This window comes from Eschrichtius robustus, chromosome 11, assembly GCF_028021215.1.
Source record: "Eschrichtius robustus isolate mEscRob2 chromosome 11, mEscRob2.pri, whole genome shotgun sequence".
Taxonomy (NCBI): Eukaryota; Metazoa; Chordata; class Mammalia; order Artiodactyla; family Eschrichtiidae; genus Eschrichtius; species Eschrichtius robustus.
The window spans coordinates 12,046,449-12,067,110 of NC_090834.1; the positions used below are offsets into that span (position 1 = coordinate 12,046,449).

Genomic DNA, 20,662 nt, shown 5'->3' on the forward strand with positions numbered 1-20,662 from the left:
ACAGCAGAAACTAACACAACATTGCAAAGCAATTATACGCCAATAAAAAAAAAATACATCAATGGAATAGAGCAGGACCCTGACAAAGAACCATGAATGCACATAAAATAACTAGATCTATAGCAGAGCTGGCATTACAGATCAATGGTGAATACCAATTATCAATATGGAAGAAAAAAAACAAAGACTTAGATCTCTATTTGACACTAAACACAAAAATAGATTCCAGATAGATCAAAGACATAAATGTGAAAACACTTTTAGAAAAAAGTCCAGAAGATTACCTTCAGTGATCTTTGCAAAGGAAATGATTTCTTAAATAAGATGGAATAAGAATAAACTGTAGAGCAAAGGATTGATACATGTCATATTAAGTTATTAAAACTTCTTTTCAACAAAATACAAAGTGAAAAGATCAGACTGAAAAGCTACACAAGAAGAAATTGCAATGTATATTGACAAAGAATTATAAGATCCTACTTTATATTTTAATGGATATATAAAGTATAATAAGTAGACATCAAGGATATACATCAAATTCTTGCCAGTGGTTGGTTACTTCTTGGAGTAAAGAATAGGACTAAGAACAGAGGCAAAAAGGTACTCCAATTTTATCTGTAATATTATTTATTTCAATGAAAAAATAAACTTGAAGTAAAGGGCAAAATATTAAAAATCATCAGTTCTGAACAATGTGAACATGAGTGTTTGTTTTATTATTCTCAGTATTTTTTTTTTAATCTAAAAAGCAGGCAAAAACAAAAAAGATAAAACTGGCTCCCTGCCCTGGCCAAAACAAAAGTTCAGACACCAAAGAAAATTTCCCCCAAGACCATGATTTGGGAAGGCTGGCTCTTACTCTTTCTTTCCTTTGCAGCTATATTCAAATTCTCATGTATAACTCTAATCAAGATGAGGAAGGTAGCCTATCTTCTGCTGGGCTGGGAAAGTGGAAAGAAGTCACAATCAAGTCCAAGCTAATTGGAATGACAAAAGCTGTAAGCAACAGGGAGAGCTAACATTTCAGAGGCTGTCCATGGTGTGCCAAGGAGAAAGCCCCTTTTGTTCCTCATCAGACTCGCAGCTGAATGTGAGGAGTGCTGTGTCACGGCCCTTGTCAGAGGATGATGGAGCCTGGCAATATGGAGAACCCCAGGAGATTCATGTCCAATGTAGGAATGTTCCTTCACAACAGCAGGTCCTCTGTCTGGAAGGAATATGAGGTAACGGACACAGCACACTAGGATTTCTCCAGCATCCAAGACAAAATAAGCCTTCATTGAGGTGGTGTCCAAATACAGGCTGCTGCCCTGCTCTCACAATAACATGAAGATACAATCAGCTCTATTTAGAAAAGCCATTAGTCTTAATCAGGAAAAAACATACTCTCCATATTTTAAAAAGCTGGTTACCACTAATGACAATCCAATAAGCATCTGAGGAATGCCTACTATAATCCTTGACATCATAAATAAGGATTTCCCGGGGCACAGTTTAGGGACTCCTTGGGACAAACACAAAGTGAGGTACTAAAGTAGAATAAAAGCAAAGAAATGCCTTTAAGAAAACCTATTTCTGGCTTTGCCACTCTGTCTCTGACAACAGCATTTCCTCCTGTCAAATAATTGTTCAATGTAGCTATGCCTCTAACTCCTCTTCATGAAAACCAAAATTCTAAAGTCTGGAAAAAGACACCCCAAATCAATGAATTTACTTTCCCTGACTGTCCTCAAAAACAAAAAGAAACCATTGGACCCCCAAAAGATACATGATATGTTGATTTCTAAAAGAAAAGTTACATGGTTTTTCTTTTTTGTTTCTCTTTAAAAATAAACAGAGGGGGACTGTGTATTAGTTAAGTACTAAATAAGTAATTTAAATTCAATCTCTCAGGAAATTCAGAGATAAAGCAAATACAAAATAAAAGAAGAACTGATAAATACAGGCAATGTGGACAGACATCTGATAAAGGGCGAGGCAGAAATAATAAACAGGTACACTTTAAAATGTTCCAGATTCATAAACGTAGAGGTTTCTTTCTCTCTAAATGGTACTTTTATACCCCTAGAGAAATCAGGGCTATAAATACCAGAAAACACGTAGAATTTCACAAGGTGTTTTCTAAGGACTACTTCAAATTCTGCAGTGAAATTCAGTCTTATGTAAAGAGACATAAAGGACCTCCGATACACATATCCTCCTTTACTCAAGTCTCAGTTATTAACTAGGTCCCTGGGTCTCTCTCCGCTTCTCCTTCTAGATACAAACCAAAATCTGCCCACATAACTTTCCCACTGAAGCTTTTCAATGATTTCCCACGGCCCACAAGAAAAAGTCCTAGTCTGGCATGGCATACCAAGGTCTCGAATGACCTGCCCTGTTTTCTACCTTCCTCCCCAGTGTTATCTGCCACTACTTCCCACTTAATTGCTTTTCACTAAGTCATACTGAAACTGCTGTAGTTCACTACACATAAAGAGTTATTTCATACCTCTGTGCCTTGACTTCCCACATACTCCCTTCTGTCTGGAATATTCTCCCCTCACCCTCACCAGATTAACTGCCATTTTCTAGAAAGTCCCACTTCTTCCAGCAGAGCTAAGTACTCCTTTGTGCTCCCAGAGCATAATTTGAAGATTCAGTCACTTTACTGAACAGCTGCTATATTGTCAGGTACTGCTCTAGGCATTGAGGATAGGGCAAAGTACAAAAGAGAAGTCCCTGCCTTTACAGAGCTTACAGTACAGTGCAGGGGAGACCGATAATATATAAGAAATTTAAGTTAGGTGTTGATAAATAAGAAAAAGAATGGTAGGTTAAGAGAATGATAGGAGACAGAGGTGTGCTAGTTTAGCTAGGTTGGTCAGGGAGGGAGTCTCTGATGAGGCATCAGAGAGGGAGAGAGCCAAGCAGTTAACTTGGTGCATTCTGGACAGGGGAAAAAACGCAGAGGCCTGAGGTAGAAGTGTGCTTGGTGCGCTGAGGAACAGCAAGGCTTTTTTTTTCATATACTTGAATTCTTATAAACTGGCTGCCAGGTGGAGAATAAGCTATAGGCGGCAAGGGTGGATATAGGCAGGCCAATTGCAATAAGGAAGAACAAATCTGACTCCATATTAGATCTGTTACTTTTACTTAACGTTTGTATTCTATTGCTTTTGCTACAAGTTAAGAATGTTGCCTATAGCCTGAAATATATAGGATAGCCCATTCTCACGGCTCTGACCATTAAAAGTACAACACTCTTCAATCATATAGAGATTAAAAAGTTGCAGAACAGAGAATAACATTTGTCTTGTTGGAGGTTTACAGGAACATCGTGATCTGACCTGACCTGACCTACTTGGACGGCTGCAAGAACAAATGACTCCCACACCAAGAAGTTTGCAACAAGCAGCCGCACCCCTCTGCTTTTTTTTTTTTTTTTTAATTTTATTTATGGCTGTGTTGGGTCTTCGTTTCTGTGCGAGGGCTTTCTCTAGTGGCGGCAAGCGGGGGCCACTCTTCATCGCGGTGCGCGGGCCTCTCACTATCGCGGCCTCTCTTGTTGCGGAGCACAGGCTCCAGATGCGCAGGCTCAGCAATTGTGGCTCATGGGCCTAGTCGCTCCGCGGCATGTGGGATCTTCCCAGACCAGGGCTCGAACCCGTGTCCCCTGCATTGGCAGGCAGATTCTCAACCACTGCGCCACCAGGGAAGCCCCCCCTCTGCTTTTAATATAAAAGAAGCTTGAATTCTAACTCAAGTAAGATGGTTCTTTGGGACTCCAGTCCACCATCTTCTCAGTCTGCTGGCCTTCCAAATAACGCTGTTGTTGTCCCAACAACTTTTCTCTCGATTTACTGACCTGTTGTACAGTGAGCGGTACGAGCGTGGTCTCAGTAGCGCAATTGGAGGGCTACTACAATAACACAGGTAAGAGATTAGGAAGGCTTGAACTAAAATGACGCTAAGAAGTAGTAAGATTCTATATATTTTTGAAAGCAGACTTGGAAAATAAAAGCAAGAACAAATGGACTAGACGTGGGGTGTGGGAGAGAGAAATCAGGGATGATGCCCAACTCTTAATCCTGAGCAACTGGGAAAATGGAGAGACTGAGAAAAATGTGCAGAGCAGGAGATAAGGCAGGGAGGGGAAGGGGCCAGGGAAAGGGAAAGGAGGGACCAAAAGTTCAGTTTTGGACACATTAGGTTTAAACATCCAGGTGAAGATGTCAAGTAGGTATTTGGAAATACTAGTCTGGAATTTAGGGGCAGATCAGAGCTGAAGGTATAAATTTGGCAATTATTTGAAATCAAAAGGCATGGGAAGGCACAGGACTGGATGAAAGTACCTAGGGGATGAGTACAGAAGAGAAGAGGTGCAAGCACCAAATCCTGGGATAACTGAGTTTTGAGAGGTTGGGAACATGAGGAGGCTTCAGCAGAGGAAATATATCTCTAGCTTAGTCCAGATGGCAAGCTTCTTGAAAGTAGACACTACTTTTTTTGTCTTATCTTCAGCTTCTGGCTCTAAGCCTCTTAGTCCATAGTAGGTATTCAGTAAATAAATTAAACTGTCCTTTGAAACCCAGCTATTAGAATCTAGAGTTATTTCCTAGAAGGTCTCCTGGTAAAATATGAGAGTTCAATGATTGAAATATGACCAACCCAGTGAGGACATCTTTTCAACCACCTGCAGCACAAACTGAACTGATTTTGAAATAGCACACCACTGCTACACAAGCCATGAAGAGAAAAGGCACAGAGGAAGGCTCTAAAAGAAAGAGTCTATTGATTGGAAAAGCAAATACTATGACGTTTAAAGGCCAAGAATCATGAAACAGAGATTTTTCGTCTCCTATTGTTTCACAAAGTAAAGAAACATGAAACATATGGGCGATTCCTCACTTTTTGTGTGTGTGTTAGTCCATCATCACCATAAACAGCTACAGTAGAGAGGCTAAACTTCCAGCTCCACCTGACAGTAGAAGGCAATAAAGATGATACCTGAGCACCTGTAAGGAATTATAACACTCTTAATAAGTATGTCTCCTGTCAGTCCTCTAAACATTTTATTCTGGTCATCAAAAAAAGTTGAAGTCATACAGGTAACTGGAGCTTGTATTTTATTCTGAGATAGAAAAACAGAATATGTTAATTTCTGGATCATCTTTAAAGTCTTCTGTTGCCAAAATGACTAATCACATGGAAACAGATGTGTGTGAATAATCCAACTGACTCACAAAATAACTTTGCTACCAAAAAGGACACTAAACTGATCATAAAGGCTTTTTATTCATGACCTCAAAAGACATTTTGGCTAATTTTTCTTACTTATGTCTAAGTTGAGCAGAGGTATTTGGTGTTTAACGGCACAAGACAGGAAAATGAGAGGAGGAGGAGAAGCTCAGGGAACCTAACAACTAGGGAAGGATGCCGTAGAAGTTAGAATTTATAGGAAAATCAAGTTTAAACACTGATTTTAAAAACCCACGGTCAAATGAAAGGAAATTTTTTTTCCTCAAAATGAATGGATACCTCAATCCCTCCAAGGAAACTAAGGCTCAAATGTGATTCTGTATGAAACACTGAATTATCCAGGCAGTCAAGTCTTCACCTTTACTAACTATGCACTGTGCTATTCACTATTCATTGGCATTTTGGAGAGAAATTATGCATATAACTTGGAAGACAATTTAAAGGTACGGTAAGTATGGTACTAATACCCTGTTTATATATCACTCTTAATTCATAATGAATGTATTTTAATATAAATTCCCCTGTGCTTATTCACCATTTCATCTCGCATCAGCATGAATGCTATTATAGTTCTTTTTAACGTGCCTAACACAGTCCCTGGCACATCACAATGGCTCAAAAAACATTCCACCAGGAGACTTACAAGAAAACTACTAGGGAACATGTACTATAGTGGGTATATGTCAGCTTTGGCTGTCCAGCATCTGAATGCCCTTCTGATTTGAGGGAAACCCAAGACAGATGAGAGGCAGAAACCACTTCCCACTACAGAAGCTAAAGAGGAGTAGATATTCTCCTTCTCCACTCCCTGGAAGTTAGAACATGGGAAGGTGACATAAACCTGTCTAACTATAGCTGGAATTTTAAATATTAAGATGTAATGCAAGGACATAAGGTGTGACAGAGATTATTCACAGAAGATAGAGAAGAGTCAAGCATTCAAAGACATGGCTGCAAATGTCTGAGGGCAATGAAGTTGAGCAGCTTGCTGAGGACTGTGTAGTAACCAGTGTAAGAAGCACACAGTTTACATAGTGAGGTCTACAGAAATCTTGGCTGTGCCTTGCTTCTCCTCAATCCTGCCCAAGCCTAATTCTCTAATCTTGTCAATTTTGTGTGCTACATAGTATTCATTATTCTTTTACTAAATTCCTATCCTACTTAAATTGGCCAGAGTTGATTTCTGTTGTGTGCACTGGTACTAGGGAGAAGATTATTGGCAATAGTACCTCAGGTAATTAAGGGCAATTTGGGATTGGTTTCTGGCCTAGTAGAGGCCAGTGAATATCATTAGTTTTCATAGAAGGGATTCTGCAAGTCCTTGACATGGAGTGGTGAAATAAGTAATTATCACTTGAGTTCACATGAAATGCTCTAGGAGATTGAGAGAGTGCTGTCAAGAATAAAACAACATGAAGGGAATGAAGAATTCAAGACTATGGGCATCTGCTATTCTAAGTGCACAAGACAGCTTACATAAAGAGAATATTAAGGTCAAATTCCTATAAACTAGGCTTCAGGCACAGACTGAAACCCAGGTACTTTTAAGAAAAGGATCTTTTCTGTCTTACAACAACAGAGCTGAGGTAGCTATGAAAACAAATACACAAGGTTTGATGCTCTAGGTTGCTGAATTAGAGGTCAGTTAAACTTGCATCCATATTGGGACTATTCTATGAAAGCTGGAGCATTGATTGGAGAGAGAGAGACAGAGAGAACAAATTGTATGGCAGTATAAGGGAGGATTCTGAGGACTTGGGAATATCCTGAATCCCTAAACCTCACTGAGGCCCCCCCTTGCTAGCTGGGTCCAGTGGGACTGTTCCCCTTCTGCTTGAAAAGGCAGTAAAATCCCCTTGCCTGAGGGAATTACCTTGCAAGTGTAAACTAATTCCCCATTTGCCTCATCCTTCCACATATGTACTCTACTGCACTACTATCAGATCACAGCATGGTCTGTGGGGTGAATTACAAAAATATCAAGACATTTACAAGACTTTGGTCACTTATATGGACAAGCATATAGGAAATAAATACAGGGAATATAGGAAATGAGTGTGTTAACCAAGGAAAGAAAAGCAATTCTAGATCCAGCTGATTTTGCGTAGGTATATTACCAAAGGTTCTGAATTCAAAAATCTAGCCTCAGTGGCTAGCTTCAGTGGTTTAGAATCATTTAGAGTGGTTCTAAATATTTGTCTAGTTGACTGACTGGAAACTGGACTCAATGGTGGTCTATGCTAAAGGAAGTTGAGATGTCATAAATTATTTGAGATAATGTGGAAGGAGGAATTCAAAAACTTCAGGACACAGGAATGATGGAAATTATTGTCATCCATGTTACCCCTTTACCCATTTCCATCTATGGACCCTAAAAGGACTCAGAGACATTTCCTTCTCTAAGGCCTTGAAAAATACATTTGGGCTTCCCTGGTGGCACAGTGGTTAAGAATCCGCCTGCCAGTGCAGGGGACACAGGTTCAAGCCCTGGTCTGGGAAGATCCCACATGTCACGGAGCAACTAAGCCCGTGCGTCACAACTACTGAGCCTGTGCTCTAGAGCCTGCGAGCCACAACTACTCAGCCCACGTGCCACAATTACTGAAGCCCGCGCGCCTAGCGCCCGAGCTCTGCTACAAGAGAAGCCACCGCAATGAGAAGCCCGCGCACCACAACTAAGAGTAGCCCCCGCTTGCCACAACTAGAGAAAGCCCACGCTCAGCAACAAAGACCCAACACAGCCAAAAATAAAATAAATTAAAAATCAATAATAATAAATAAATAAATTTATTTTTTAAAAAAGAAAAATACATTAGTGAGTAGAACACTCACATCTTTGGAAAACATTCTACAGCCTAGGGATGCTGGTAGGATACACTAAAATCAGGTTGCCCATTTCAATTTCAAGAAAGAAGGAAGAGAAGATTGGTTCAAGATGGCGGAGTAGAAGGACGTGCTCTCACTCCCTCTTGCAAGAACACCAGAATCACAACTAACTGCTGAACAATCACCGACAGGAAGACACTGGAACTCACTAAAAAAGATAGCCCACATCCAAAGACAAAGGAGAAGCCACAATGAGATGGCAGGAGGGGCGCAATCACAATAAAATCAAATCCGATAACTGCTGGGTGGGTGACTCACGGACTGGAGAACACTTATACCACAGAAGTCCACCCACTGGAGTGAAGGTTCTGAGCCCCACGTCAGGCTTCCAAACCTGGGGGTCCGGCAACGGGAGGAAGAATTCCTAGAGAATCAGACTTTGAAGTGGGATTTGATTGCAGGACTTTGAAAGGACTGGGGGAAACAGAGACTCCACTCTTGGAGGGCACACACAAAGTAGTGTGTGCATCGGGACCCAGGGGAAGGAGCAGTGACCCCAGGGGAGACTGAACCAGACCTACCTGCTAGTGTTAGAGGGTCTCCGGCAGAGGTGGGGGGTGGCTCTGTCTCACCGTGAGGACAAGGACACTGTCAGCAGAAGTTCTGGGAAGTACTCCTTGGCGTGAGCCCTCCCAGAGTCCGCCATTAGCCTCACCAAAGAGCCCAGGTAGGCTCCAGTGTTGGGTCACCTCAAGCCAAACAACCAGCAGGGAGGGAACCCAGCCCCACCCATCAGAAGTCAAGTGGATTAAAGTTTTACTGAGCTCTGCCCACCAGAGCAACAGCCAGCTCTACCCACCACCAGTCCCTCCCATCAGCAAACTTGCACAAGCTTCTTAGATAGCTTCATCCACCAGAGGGCAGACAGCAGAAGCAAGAAGAACTACAATCCTGCAGCCTGTGGAACAAAAACCACATTCACAGAAAGACAGACAAAATGAAAAGGCAGAGGGCTATGTACCAGATGAAGGAACAAGATAAAACCCCAGAAAAACAACTAAATGAAGTGGAGATAGGCAACCTTCGAGAAAAAGAATTCAGAATACTGATAGTGAAGATCATCCAGGACCTTGAAAAAAGAATGGAAGCAAAGATCGAGAAGATGCAAGAAATGTTTAACAAAGACCTAGAAGAATTAAAGAACAAACAAACAGAGATGAACAATACAATAACTGAAATGAAAACTACACTAGAAGGAATCAATAGCAGAATAACTGAGGCAGAACGGATAAGTGACCTGGAAGACAGAATGGTGGAATTCACTGCTGTGGAACAGAATAAAGAAAAAAGAATGAAAAGAAATGAAGACAGCCTAAGAGACCTCTGGGACAACATTAAACGCAACAACATTTGCATTATAGGAGACCCAGAAGGAGAAGAGAGAGAGAAAGGACCCAAGAAAATATTTGAAGAGATTATAGTCGAAAATTTCCCTAACATGGGAAAGGAAATAGCCACCCAATTCCAGGAAGCGCAGAGAGTCCCATACAGGATAAATCCAAGGAGAAACACGCTGAGACACATAGTAATCAAACTGGCAAAAATTAAAGACGAAGAAAAATTATTGAAAGCAGCAAGGGAAAAACGACAAATAACATACAAGGGAACTCCCATAAGGTTAACAGCTGATTTCTCAGCAGAAACTCTACAAGCCAGAAGGGAGTGGAATGATATACTTAAAGTGACGAAAGGGAAGAACCTACAACCAAGATTACTCTACCTGGCAAGGATCTCATTCAGATTCAATGGAGAAATCAAAAGCTTTACAGACAAGCAAAAGCTAAGAGAATTCAGCACCACCAAACCAGCTCTACAACAAATGCTAAAGGAACTTCTCTAAGTGGGGAACACAAGAGAAGAAAAGGACCTACAAAAACAAACCCAAAACAATTAAGAAAATGGCCATAGGAACACACATATGGATAATTACCTTAAATGTGAATGGACTAAATGCTCCAGCCAAAAGACACAGGCGTGCTGAATGGATACAAAAACAAGACCCGTATATATGCTGTCTACAAGAGACCCACTTCAGACCTAGGGACACATACAGACTGAAAGTGAGGGGATGGAAAAAGATATTCCATGCAAATGGAAATCAAAAGAAAGCTGGAGTAGCTATACTCATATCAGATAAAACAGACTTTAAAATAAAGACTGTTACAAGAGACAAGGAAGGACACTATATAATGATCAAGGGATCAATCCAAGAAGAAGATATAACAATTATAAATATATATGCACCCAGCATGGGAGCACCTCAATACATAAGGCAACTGCTAACAGCTGTAAAAGAGGAAATCGACAGTAACACAGTAATAGTGGGGGACTTTAACACCTCACTTACACCAATGGACAGATCATCCAAGCAGAAAATTAATAAGGAAACACAAGCTTTAAATGACACAACAGACCACATAGACTTAATTGATATTTATAGGACATTCCATCCAAAAATAGCAGATTACACTTTCTTCTTAAGTGCGCACGGAACATTCTCCAGGATAGATCACATCTTGGGTCACAAATCAAGCCTCAGTAAATTTAAGAAAATTGAAATCATATCAAGCATCTTTTCTGACCACAATGCTATGAGATTAGAAATCAATTACAGGGAAAAAAACGTAAAAAGCCCAAACACATGGAGGCTAAACAATACGTTACTAAATAACCAAGAGATCACTGAAGAAATCAAAGAGGAAATCAAAAAATACCTAGAGACAAATGACAATGAAAACACAACAATCCAAAACCTATGGGATGCAGCAAAAGCAGTTCTAATAGGGAAGTTTATAGCTATACAAGCCTACCTCAAGAAAAAAGAAAAATTTCAAATAAACAATCTAACCTTACACCTAAAGGAACTAGAGAAAGAAGAACAAACAAAACCCAAAGTTAGCAGAAGGAAAGAAATCGTCAAGATCAGAGCAGAAATAAATGAAATAGAAACAAAGAAAACATTAGCAAAGATCAGTAAAACTAAAAGCTGGTTCTCTGAGAAGATAAACAAAATTGATAAACCATTAGCCAGACTCATCAAGAAAAAGAGGGAGAGGACTCAAATCAATAAAATTAGAAATGAAAAAGGAGAAGTTACAACAGATACCACAGAAATACAAAGCATCCTAAGAGACTACTACAAGCAACTCTATGCCAATAAAAGGGACAACCTGGAAGAAATGGACAAATTCTTAGAAAGGTATAACCTTCCAAGACTGAACCAGGAAGAAACAGAAAACATGAACAGACCAATCACAAGTAATGAAATTGAAACGGTGATTAAAAATCTTCCAACAAACGAAAGTCCAGGACCAGATGGCTTCACAGGTGAATTCTATCAAACATTTAGAGAAGAGTTAACACCCATCCTTCTCAAACTCTTCCAAAAAACTGCAGAGGAAGGAATACTCCCAAACTCATTCTACGGGGCCACCAGCACCCTGATACCAAAACCAGACAAAGATACTACAAAAAAAGAAAATTACAGACCAATATCACTGATGAATATAGATGCAAAAATCCTCAACAAAATACTAGCAAATAGAATCCAACAACACATTAAAAGGATCATACACCATGATCAAGTGGGATTTATCCCAGGGATGCAAGGGTTCTTCAATATACGCAAATCAATCAATGTGATACACCATATTAACAAATTGAAGAATGAAAACCATATGATCATCTCAATAGATGCAGAAAAAGCTTTTGACAAAATTCAACACCCATTTATGATAAAAACTCTCCAGAAAGTGGGCATAGAGGGAACCCACCTCAGCATAATAAAGGCCATATATGACAAACCCACAGCAAACATCATTCTCAATGGTGAAAAACTGAAAGCATTTCCTCTAAGATCAGGTACAAGACAAGGATGTCCACTCTCACCACTATTATTCAACATAGTTTTGGACGTCCTAGCCATGGCAATCACAGAAGAAAAAGAAATAAAAGGAATACAAATTGTAAAAGAAGACGTAAAACTGTCACTGTTTGCAGATGACATGATACTATACATAGAGAATCCTAAAGATGTCACCAGAAAACTACTAGAGCTAATCAATGAATTTGGTAAAGTTGCAGGGTACAAAATTAATGCACAGAGATCTCTTGCATTCCTACATACTAATGATGAAAAATCTGAAAGAGAAATTAAGGAAACACTCCCATTTACCACTGCAACAAAAAGAATAAAATACCTAGGAGTAAACCTACCTAGGGAGACAAAATATCTGTGTGCAGAAAACTATAAGACACTGGTGAAAGAAATTAAAGATGATATCAACAGATGGAGAGATATACCATGTTCTTGGATTGGACGAATCAATATTGTGAAAATGACTATACTACCCAAAGCAATCTACAGATTCAATGCAATCCCTATCAAGTTACCAATGGCATTTTTCACAGAACTAGAACAAAAAATCTTAAAATTTGTATGGAGACACAAAAGACCCCAAATAGCCAAAGCAGTCTTGAGGGAAAAAAGCAGAGCTGGAGGAATCAGACTCCCTGACCTCAGACTATACTACAAAGCTACAGTAATCAAGACAATATGGTACTGGCACAAAAACAGAACTATAGATCAATGGAACAAGATAGAAAGCCCAGAGATAAACCCACGCGCCTATGTTCAACTAATCTATGACAAAGGAGGCAAGGATATACAATGGAGAAAGGAGAGTCTCTTCAATAAGCGGTGCTGGGAGAACTGGACAGCTACATGTAAAAGAATGAAATTAGAATATTCCCTAACACCATACACAAAAATAAACTCAAAATGGATTAGAGATCTAAATGTAAGATGGGACACTATAAAACTCTTATAGGAAAACATAGGAAGAACACTCTTTGACATAAATCACAGCAAGATCTTTTTTGATCCACCTCTTAGAGTAATGGAAATAAAAACAAAAATAAACAAATGGGACCTAATGAAACTTCAAAGCTTTTGCACAGCAAAGGAAACCATAAACAAGACGAAAAGACACCCCTCAGAATGGGAGAAAATATTTGCAAATGAATCAACAGACAAAGGGTTAATCTCCAAAATATATAAGCAGTTCATGCAGCTCAGTATTTAAAAAACAAACAACCCAATCCAAAAATGGGGAGAAGACCTAAATAGACATTTCTCTAAAGAAGACATACAATGGCCAAGAAGCACATGAAAAGCTGCTCAACATCACTAATTATTAGAGAAATGCAAATCAAAACTACAATGAGGTATCACCTCACACCAGTTAGAATGGGCATCATCAGAAAAGCTACAAACAACAAATGCTGGAGAGGGTGTGGAGAAAAGGGAACCCTCTTGCACCGTTGGTGGGAATGTAAATTGATACAGCCACTATGGAGAACAATATGGAGGTTCCTTAAAAAACTAAAAATAGAATTACCATATGACCTAGCAATCCCACTACTGGGCATATACCCAGAGAAAACCGTAATTCAAAAAGACACATGCACCCCAATGTTCATTGAAGCACTATTTACAATAGTCAGGTCATGGAAGCAACCTAAATGCCCATCGACAGACGAATGGATAAAGAAGATGTGGTACATATATACAATGGCATATTACTCAGGCATAAAAAGGAACAAAATTGGGTCATTTGTAGAGATGTGGATGGATCTAGAGACTGTCATACAGAGTGAAGCAAGTCAGAAAGAGAAAAACAAATACCGTATATTAACGCATATATGTGGAACCTAGAAAAATGGTACAGATGAACCGGTTAGCAAGGCAGAAATTGAGACACAGATGTAGAGAACAAACGTATGGACACCAAGGGGGGAAAGTGGCGGGGGGTGTGGGTGGTGGTGGGATGAATTGGGAGATTGGGATTGACATGTATACACTGATGTGTATAAAATGGATGACTAATAAGAATAAAAAAAAAAAAGAAGGAAGGAAGAGACCAAGCAGTGGCCTCTAACTACTACTGAGTGAGAAGGAGGCATAATTCCATAAATAGGCAGCAAGGCCAGAGTGGTAATTAAAATACCTTGACTGTATAAATCCTTGGCAGTAGCTAATTGCTCACAGTCTATGTAGGATTAGAATAGGTTATCTCATTTCAGGGAGAGAGAAATGTGTTTTCATTTATACAAGGAATTTATTAGGATAGGTAAGAATAATTTTTAATATATAACTATGGGGAAAGTCAAAGAAGTCAAAGTGTCGGACTATAGTAGACATTCTTTTCGCTGAGTTGTTCCTATTTGGGGGGAAGTCCCAAGATCAGGGGAAGCAAGATTCTACCTCTCATTGCAGAAGCCAAAGTGGAGAAGATAATCTGTCTTCCCTAATCTCTTGGGAGACAGAGTGTGGGCACATGCCTTAAACATACCCAATCAATTGGTCAGATGCATAGTTTTGACCCTTAGGGAATGAAGCAAAGGTCAGCGAGGGATTATTTTTCAGCACTTATGGGGAAATCAAAAACCCATGACACGGCTGCAAGTGTTCAGTGGTTAAGTCCAGCGTTGTAGTGCCAACAGAAATATATAAAGAAGACTGTAAGTCGAAACCTTGGCTATCCTTGCCTCCCTTGGTTCCTATCTAAACCGGGTTCTCTAGCCCACCTAGCAATTCTTTTAGTTTCTCAATATCCCTCCAGTAAAGTCCTCCCCTGATTAAAGATGGTTTCCATGACATGCATTCAAGCACACTGACTACTACAGAGGCATAAATGCACTTTAGGATAATTATGCCATCAGGGACAGAAACAATTTACTGCCTATGTATATACTACTTCCTGTAGCAGACTGGAAGATAAGTAAACTATAATGATAGACGTATGCTCAAAGCCAGAATATTTACTTCTTCTATTAATACGTTAGATTGAATCAAATGAAAACTATAGTTATCAGACCATTTTTTTAACCCGAAAAAATTTTCATGTGGTTTAACCTAACATTTCTGGGTTGTGTTAAAAAGGCAGTCATATCTCTCCCTACCTAGCTGTTCTTAGCTAATTTTAAAAGGTTAGCTTCAAAATCCTTACTTAATTTGTCTAATATTTTTTAAACGCTTAAGCTTTAAAATTCTACTGATAATAGCACAGATATTTTTACACAGCACTGGTTGAGCCTTACAGAATGGCGACCCCCTTAAAGTCTGTAAATAATAGAGAACTTTGGGAAAAAATAATGTTCAGTAAGAATGAATTAGAATCACAGAAATCTGTAACCAGAAGGACAAAAGAAATTTATAACCAGAATGTGATTTGACTCACATTTAGTCCTAACTTGCATCTTGTTGGTTTGAAACTCCTCCTGCCGAATGGGATTTCGTATTGTTCTTAAAGTCATTAAGAAAAGAATATAAATTTGGGGGTAACTGATTCTAGTTTCCAACACTCAGAAACCTGTTTGGGGGGGTCTTTTTTTCTTTTAGATTTACGTATATCATATCTGCTACATTTCCTTTACATTTACAGAATACTAAAGGTAGTTTCTCACCAAACAATACATATTTACTTTTCATATACGTAAAGGTACTAATTTAGGCCTCAGCATTTCTATTCCCACTCAACCATCCTAATTCCTTTAATATTTCCTCAGGAGTCTATTTTCTAGTCCCTTTCTCATATTCTCTAAACCTCGTGCACATTTGTCAAATCTTCCAAACTGCAGAACATAGTATATCTTAAAAGCAGATGCAATGCGAAAGAAGAAACCAGTTTTGGGGATGGGTGAAAATGTGCTCCTGGAGAAGAGGATCAAAAAGGAATTGATGATAAGGAACATGGAGTGGGAACTACTAGAAGTAGTCAAATACGTACTTACCCAACCATTCTTAATACAAGTGCAAGGCTAGAAGAAATACACTGTGGAAAATGAGATAAAGCAGGTTTGCTTTTTGCGTTTCTTCCTTTATTTTTTAACCTATCACCAAAGTTCTCTAAGAGAGTCCAACAACAAATTACTAGATTTTGCTCTAAAGCAATAGTTCTTAGGTTGCCTCAGTAGTTGCTAAAGTGTTGCTAAGCTGATGAGGGATTTTTACCTGAATGGCACTTCTTCCTGTGGAACATCAATATAGTAACGAATAAAAAATCTCTCAGAATCTTCTCGCTCACCGTCAGTGACAACACTGCCATTAAGTTTGGAAACCGATGGCAATCTATAAATAAAAAGCAAAAGAGACATTTTAAGACAATAAAAATATTTAGCCTTAGAAATAAAATTATTGGTTTGAGGCCCAGTCTTATTCTCTTGAAAGGACTCATTTGATGTAGCTCTGCTTGTGTACAACTACCAGCATGAACTAACGTGGTATAAAATAAAAGGACCAAAAATATCTAAAGTTTCATTTTTGGATGTGACACTGACCTTTTACAACCATACCTCACCTTTCAAAATAAGATCCTAGGCAGCACGGTCCAACTTAAGTATCATGCAAGCCACACACGTAATTTTAAATTCTCTAGTAGCCATATTTTAAAAAGTAAAACAGATAAGATTAATTTTAATAGTATATTATATTTAACCCAATATGACCAGGATACAATCATTTCAATCTATAATCAATACTAAAAAAATAACTAAGATACTTAAATGTTCTTAATTTAATACTTAAATGTTCTTTTTTTCATATAAACTGTTTGAAATCCAGTGTGTCTTTTTCACTTACGGCACATTTCAATTCAGACTAGCCATGATTTCAAGTGCTCAAAAGTCACCCATGGCTGATGGTACCATACTGGACAGCACAGGTCTACAAAGCAGTCAGTACAAGTTGGTCATATAGTTCAGGAATTCATTTATTGTATTTACAAAAGAACTGTGTAAAGAAAATAAACTGCAAGGACTGCAAGACTTACTCTTCGTAGAAGAAAAGTATGCTGAAATTTATTTCTTCAGTGGGATATTACTGTGTATGTTAACAGCTGGAAAGCAGTAAAGATCTGCTAGGTATTAGTTGGTCAGAAAGATCAAAGTGGTTTATAGAACCACTCTTCTTTAGGGAACCTTAAAGCCTACTGTTCCCCTGTCAAAACTACTATGTATAGTACACGAGAGAACAAATCAAAACTCCGTGGCCCTTTACATCTTAGTCAAGCCTTACTGCTGCTAAAGACACATACAAAAATAAACCCTCATGGGACATTTCAGTAGTCTGGGGGAGGCAGAGGCTGAGACACGAAAGGCAGGGGAGTCAGAGGAAGAAGGTAACAGCATGGTGGTCACGTTTAAGTCAATCTACACTGAAGACGAAAACACAGATGCTACTCTCTTAAGTTTTACACTAATGAAACAGCCCAATTTTCAGGTATTTACACTTTAAATGACTTCTATGTTAACACAGAAAATAAGGGTAACTAAAATAGAGTTGATTCCCTATTATACCTACTTTTTCTTCATGACCCAAAACAGGATTTCAAATATTGTAAATATTGAAAAGTATAAAAATAGAATAGATTTGTGAGGGAACTTTTCAGTGGTCTTGGCAGATCAATTATATTTCACATTTTTCTCATTATATTGCATTCCTTTTCCTCTAGGATTTGGAGCTACAGAAGCAGCTCCTTTAAGCAGTCTGTTCTAGAGATGGATACACATACAGTGCGCTCCCCTCACCCCCAAACAGTGCATTATCCCTTTAATGAAACAACAAAGCCCCGAGAAAAGAAAGCAGAATAATCAGTACAACAGACCTGGCTATTACCAATTTCCTTCTCTCCTCGGTGGTATATGGCTGAAGAAGAGGAATTCCTAACAACCTCACTTCTTCAAGTTTAGGGAATGAGTTTAGTTTGTCAATGTCTTCCCAGGACTGCAAACCTAATTTGAGAAATATATTGTTTAAGTAAATCCAGAAAAGCGCACAAATGAGAAGATAAACATAGCAAAAAAATTTATTTCCATTAATAGGTTCTGAAATGTTAAAATGATCATAAACTAGTTAGAGATCCTGAAATTTTTCTTTATGCAAGGAAAGAATGGAATAAAACACCATAAAAACTTCCCTGAAACCTCTCGTATCCCTGTGATCCCAGTGCTTGAGGGACCCCCTTTATTCTCCAACAGCCACTCATTTACTGATTCTCCACCCAAATGGCTGGTAAAGGGGGTCACTGGTGGTTTAATAAGCAGGATGGATGCCATGATTACATAATTGAAAAAGTGATGTGATCAACTCTTTCATCAGACAGAGACTCACAGAACATAACTGTTGATCAGAGTGGACACTGCCAGAGTAAATGTCTACCTAACAAACACTAAAATGGGCAAGGTCAATAGAATCCGAAACTAAATATCATCTTTCAACCGTCCTCACTTTGGGGACAGGGAAAACAGTTTCAAAATTTAGAACAAACAAACAAAATCAAAAACAAAAAAACTGAACCCTTGGGTAGGAAAACATGAAACAAATTAAGATTGTTCAGACCTAAAAGGAAACTCTTCCTATACCTGTGAACAAATGTATCATCCAAGTCAAGTCAATACTTGGCACTGGTAGGAAAAATATCCCTGTAATAATGAAGCTGGTCAGTTTTACAACACATTAAATCCACTGCAGAAAACAACACAGTCCCTTCCTATTTCCATCAACCTTCAGCAAGGGTAAAGGCAGAGGAGCAGTTTGTGAGGACCCTGGTGCAAAACCATCCCAGGTCACTGTCCTCTTTCCTTCAGAATGGCATTGCCATCTAGGAGGAAGAATCGAGTTAGCTCAAGGGATGTCAAGTTGTGAAATAAACAGCTTCCTTATGCAAATCACTTGTTTTTAAGACTTAATTCCCGCCCTTATAATCTCCGTGGTGGAATAAACCGTTTATGTTTTTTCAGTTATGGGTCAGAATTATTTTTACTTATGTAGTTGTTTTAAAAATAGGCTGAAAGACAATACCAAGAGAATGAGAAGAAAATCCACACACTGGGAGAATACATTTGCTAAAGGCATACTGATAAAATATAGAAAGAACACTTAAAACTCAACAACAAGAAAATGAACAATCCGATTAAAAAATGGGTGGAAAACCTGAACAGACACCTCGCCAAAGAAGATATACAGATGGCAAGTAAAGCATATGAGAAGATGTTCCACATCATATGCCATCAGGAAAATGCAAATTAAAACAACAATGAGATGCCAGTATACACCTATTAGAATGGCCAAAGGCCAAAACACTCACAGCACCAAATGCTGTCAAGGATGTGAAGCAACATAAATGTAGAAAGGGACAAGAGAAAAAAAATCAGGTGCAGGTAAGAGGGTTGTTGTAGACTAAGAGAGTATGTTTTATCTGTTAAAGATACATACTGAAGATTTTAAGGCTGAAATTACATGATTGCTGAGATTTGCTTTTAAAATATTCCCCCCAAAGGAAAAACAGTATGCGGGATAAATACAGGAAGCAAGATGTTAATAAATGTTGAAACTGAAAAAAAAAAAAAAAAAAAGGATGTGGAGCAACAGGAAGTCTCACCCATTGCTGGTGCAATGCAAAACGATACAGTCACTTTGGAAAAGAGTTTGGCGGCTTATTACAAAACTACATGTACTCTTACCATATGATCTAGCAACTGCACTGTTATTCACCCAAATGAACTGAAAACTTATGTCCACACAAAAACCTGCACATGGAGGTTTACAGCAGCTTTATTAATTAAACTAACACTTGGAAGCAATCATGATGTCCTTCAGTTTGTGAGTGGATAAATAAACTGTGGTACATCCAGGCAATGGAATATTATTTAGTGCTAAAAAAGGAACATTCTATTAAGTCATGAAAAGGCATGGAGGAAATTTAAATACGTAATACCAAATGAAAGAAGCCAATCTGAAAAGGCTACATATTGTATGATTCCAACTATATGACATTCTGGAAGAGGCAAAACTATGGAGACAGCAGAAAGATAAGTGGTTGCCAGGGATTAGGGGGGAGGGAGGGATGAATAGGCACAGAAGATGGTTTGGGCAGTAAACTATATATTATGTACAATACTACAATGTGTGTCATTACAGATTTGTCCAAACCCACAGAATGTACAACACCAAGAGTGAGCCCTAATGGAAACCATGGCCTTTGGATGATGACGTGTCAGTGCAGGTAAACTGAAAGGTGTCACTTAGGTGCTGGGATGTTGATAGCGGGGGAGGTTGTTCCCATGTAGGGCAGGGAGTATACGGGAGCTCTGTGTACTCTCTGCTCAGTTTTGCTGTGAATAGAAAGACTCTAAAAAATAATTAATTAATTTTTAAAAATAGGCTAAAATATTCATTCCTGTGATATACAGAATCAGATGGCAACAAACTGGTAATCAATTATATGTAAACACTAGAAAAGGAAAGTGAGAATTTGAAAGCCATAGCAGGTTGGGATTCCTCAACCTAAATCCAGACAAAACAGTCTAGTCTGTAATTCTCTGTACTCTTTTTACCCTGCCTTTTACTATCCAATTCATCAATTTCATTTCACTCCTTTCATAGCATGACCCCTTTAATATACAAAATATTAATAGCTAATATAATGCTGTGCCAAACAAATATTTGATAAATACTGATATTTATCAGAGTATT

The 20,662-nt window shown here is 38.7% G+C and overlaps 1 protein-coding gene across 1 annotated transcript in view; it reads right to left on the minus strand.

The window, feature by feature from the left end:
* The window catches only part of TBCEL (tubulin folding cofactor E like), a 68,567-nt gene that overhangs the window by 16,476 nt on the left and 31,429 nt on the right, over positions 1-20,662 (minus strand). The window contains exons 6-7 of the mRNA XM_068554589.1: positions 17,793-17,919; positions 16,142-16,258 (exon numbers count right to left, since the gene is read on the minus strand). Of these exons, the coding sequence (XP_068410690.1) occupies positions 16,142-16,258; positions 17,793-17,919 (244 nt within the window). The remainder of the gene's footprint in view (positions 1-16,141; positions 16,259-17,792; positions 17,920-20,662) is intronic.